The sequence below is a fragment of the Galeopterus variegatus genome, unplaced genomic scaffold (genome assembly GCF_000696425.1).
Source record: "Galeopterus variegatus unplaced genomic scaffold, G_variegatus-3.0.2 Scaffold26, whole genome shotgun sequence".
In the NCBI taxonomy this organism is placed as follows: domain Eukaryota; kingdom Metazoa; phylum Chordata; class Mammalia; order Dermoptera; family Cynocephalidae; genus Galeopterus; species Galeopterus variegatus.
In genome coordinates this window covers 18,319-20,405 of record NW_007726137.1, presented here as the reverse complement: position 1 = coordinate 20,405, position 2,087 = coordinate 18,319, and the positions used below count along the sequence as shown (strand labels likewise).

The window sequence follows — 2,087 nt, the reverse complement described above, 5'->3', positions numbered from 1 at the left end:
GGAAAAAAAAAAAAAAAAAAAAAAAAAAAAAAAGGAAAAAAAAAAAAAAAGAAGAGTGCACATTGTGCCTCATTGTTTTGCTGTGGCCTTCTGACACAGCCATGCACAATGCACAAGGGGCGGGCACCCCAAACAAGGGAACAGAAGATTTCTGGGAACAAGCACAGACTGCTGATTTGCTCAGAATTGAATTTATTCTGTTTTAGAAATGTGACCATCAGCATCACAGTGGAATAACTCAAAAGAAAGGAGAGCTCTAGTGTGCTTTTAAAAACATTTCCAGTCATTTTCAGACTTTAATACCAGCCAGTGCCACTGTTTGCTTATTTTTTCTTTATTGGGAAGATGGTGAGAGGGAAGCTACTTTCCTTGTATAATCATCTATTTTAACTTGTAAACTGCTAAAAGGGAGGTACTATATATTACTTTAGCTGGGTTTTTTCTAATGCACATTTAAATCCTAGTCATACAAATACAGAGGAAAGCTTCAGTAAAGTAAAGCAGTTAGTCATAAAGAAAAGTAATTACAGACACTTGTAGGTTTTAAAAACACATTACCCAAGATTTTAGCAAGGTAGAAAAAAATGTGTTACCTTTAAAATTTTTAGGTTTAGTAATCTGAATCGGGTGCTTGGAGATACCTTGGATATTCTGTCAATAATAAGAGGAGAATAGCTTTAGTTGAACTATCTACTCTTAATACGTACCTTTTAAGGGTATTTAAAGTGCATCACATTTTATTAAACATTAATAAAATAAATGATGCCAATGAATCATGCATAAGCATATCAATACTTAATACAATTGTTTAATATTAAAACTATTTTGATGGGCACACCACAAAGTATAATCAGCGAATTTGAGAACAATTCCTTTTGACACTAGCCTGTATGACCCTTATTGTAATTTTATACAGTAATTCTTTTTGTAGCAGCCCAAATTATGAACTCAGCTAACTTAAAAATTCCCATGTAATATGCTAAAGGTAGATTTCTGTGAAATTTGTATGTTGTACTTTTATTTAAGAATTTATTTTAAGATGAAAATTCTCATCTTTTTACAGCAGTCTTTCCTCTTGCCTGCTGAACTTGCAAACTCTCAGGGGCTGTTTGTTAAATGCCTTCACAGCTCCACAACATGGGGCAATGTGCAATAGGTCAGAGCCATGTTTCTAGCCTGTTCTCACTGATCAAATCATGAGAATTTCTGTTACAATATCCTTTTGATTTTTGGCAGCATATTGAATAATGAAACCTTGCTTTGTCTGGTAATGAAACTCCTTGGATGTTAGTTGGTCTCGACTCCCTGCCTAGATCTGATAAATTGTGCTACAGTGCAAACTGCTAGGTATCAAAGTCCTGCCATCCTACAGGCCATATTCTTACATTCCCCCAGAACTGGGAGGTGGTAAGAGAGGCATTATTATCTTCATTTTTAAGGTGAGGACATTGAGTCCTGGCTCTCAAGTTTTCTGTACATTAGAATAACATGATACTTAAAAAAAATACCAAATATTCATAGAATAAGCTCCATAATACAGTAGAGATGACAGAAAAAAGAGCCAGTGAACTTGAAGACAAATCAGTAGAAACTATCCAGTCTAAAGAGAAGAAGAAAAATATTGGAGAAAAAGAAATGAATACAGCCTCAGGAACCTATAGAATAATATCAAAATTACAATATCAAATTGTGTTATTTTATTCCCCAAAGAAGAAAAGAGATTTTTGTGAAGAAAAGAAATTTTTGAAGAAATAATGGCTAAAAATTTCCCAAATTTAGTGAGACATAATTTTTCCAATTCAAGAAGCTGAACAATCTTAAATATGATAAATTAAAAGAAAACCAGGCCCAGAAACATCATAATCAAACTACTGAAAAACAAAGATTAAAAAAAATTCTTGAAAGCAGCCAGAGCAATATGACACATTACATGCAGAGGAAAAACAATGTGACTGACTACAGATTTATCCTCAGGAACCATGCAGACCAGAGACAGTGGAACAAGTACTTTCAAGTGCTGAAAGAACTGTCAACTCAGAATTCCCTCCTCAGCAAATATTTTCTCCAGTAAAGAAGGTGATTTAAAG

The 2,087-nt window shown here is 33.8% G+C and overlaps 1 protein-coding gene across 1 annotated transcript in view; it reads right to left on the bottom strand.

The window, feature by feature from the left end:
* The window catches only part of POLN (polymerase (DNA directed) nu), a gene marked incomplete at its 5' end in the record, with an annotated part of 46,689 nt that extends 46,038 nt beyond the window's left edge, over positions 1-651 (bottom strand). Inside the window, 1 exon segment of the mRNA XM_008569468.1 lies at positions 594-651. Coding sequence (XP_008567690.1) covers positions 594-651 — 58 coding nt within the window.
* Positions 652-2,087: the final 1,436 nt, after the last annotated feature.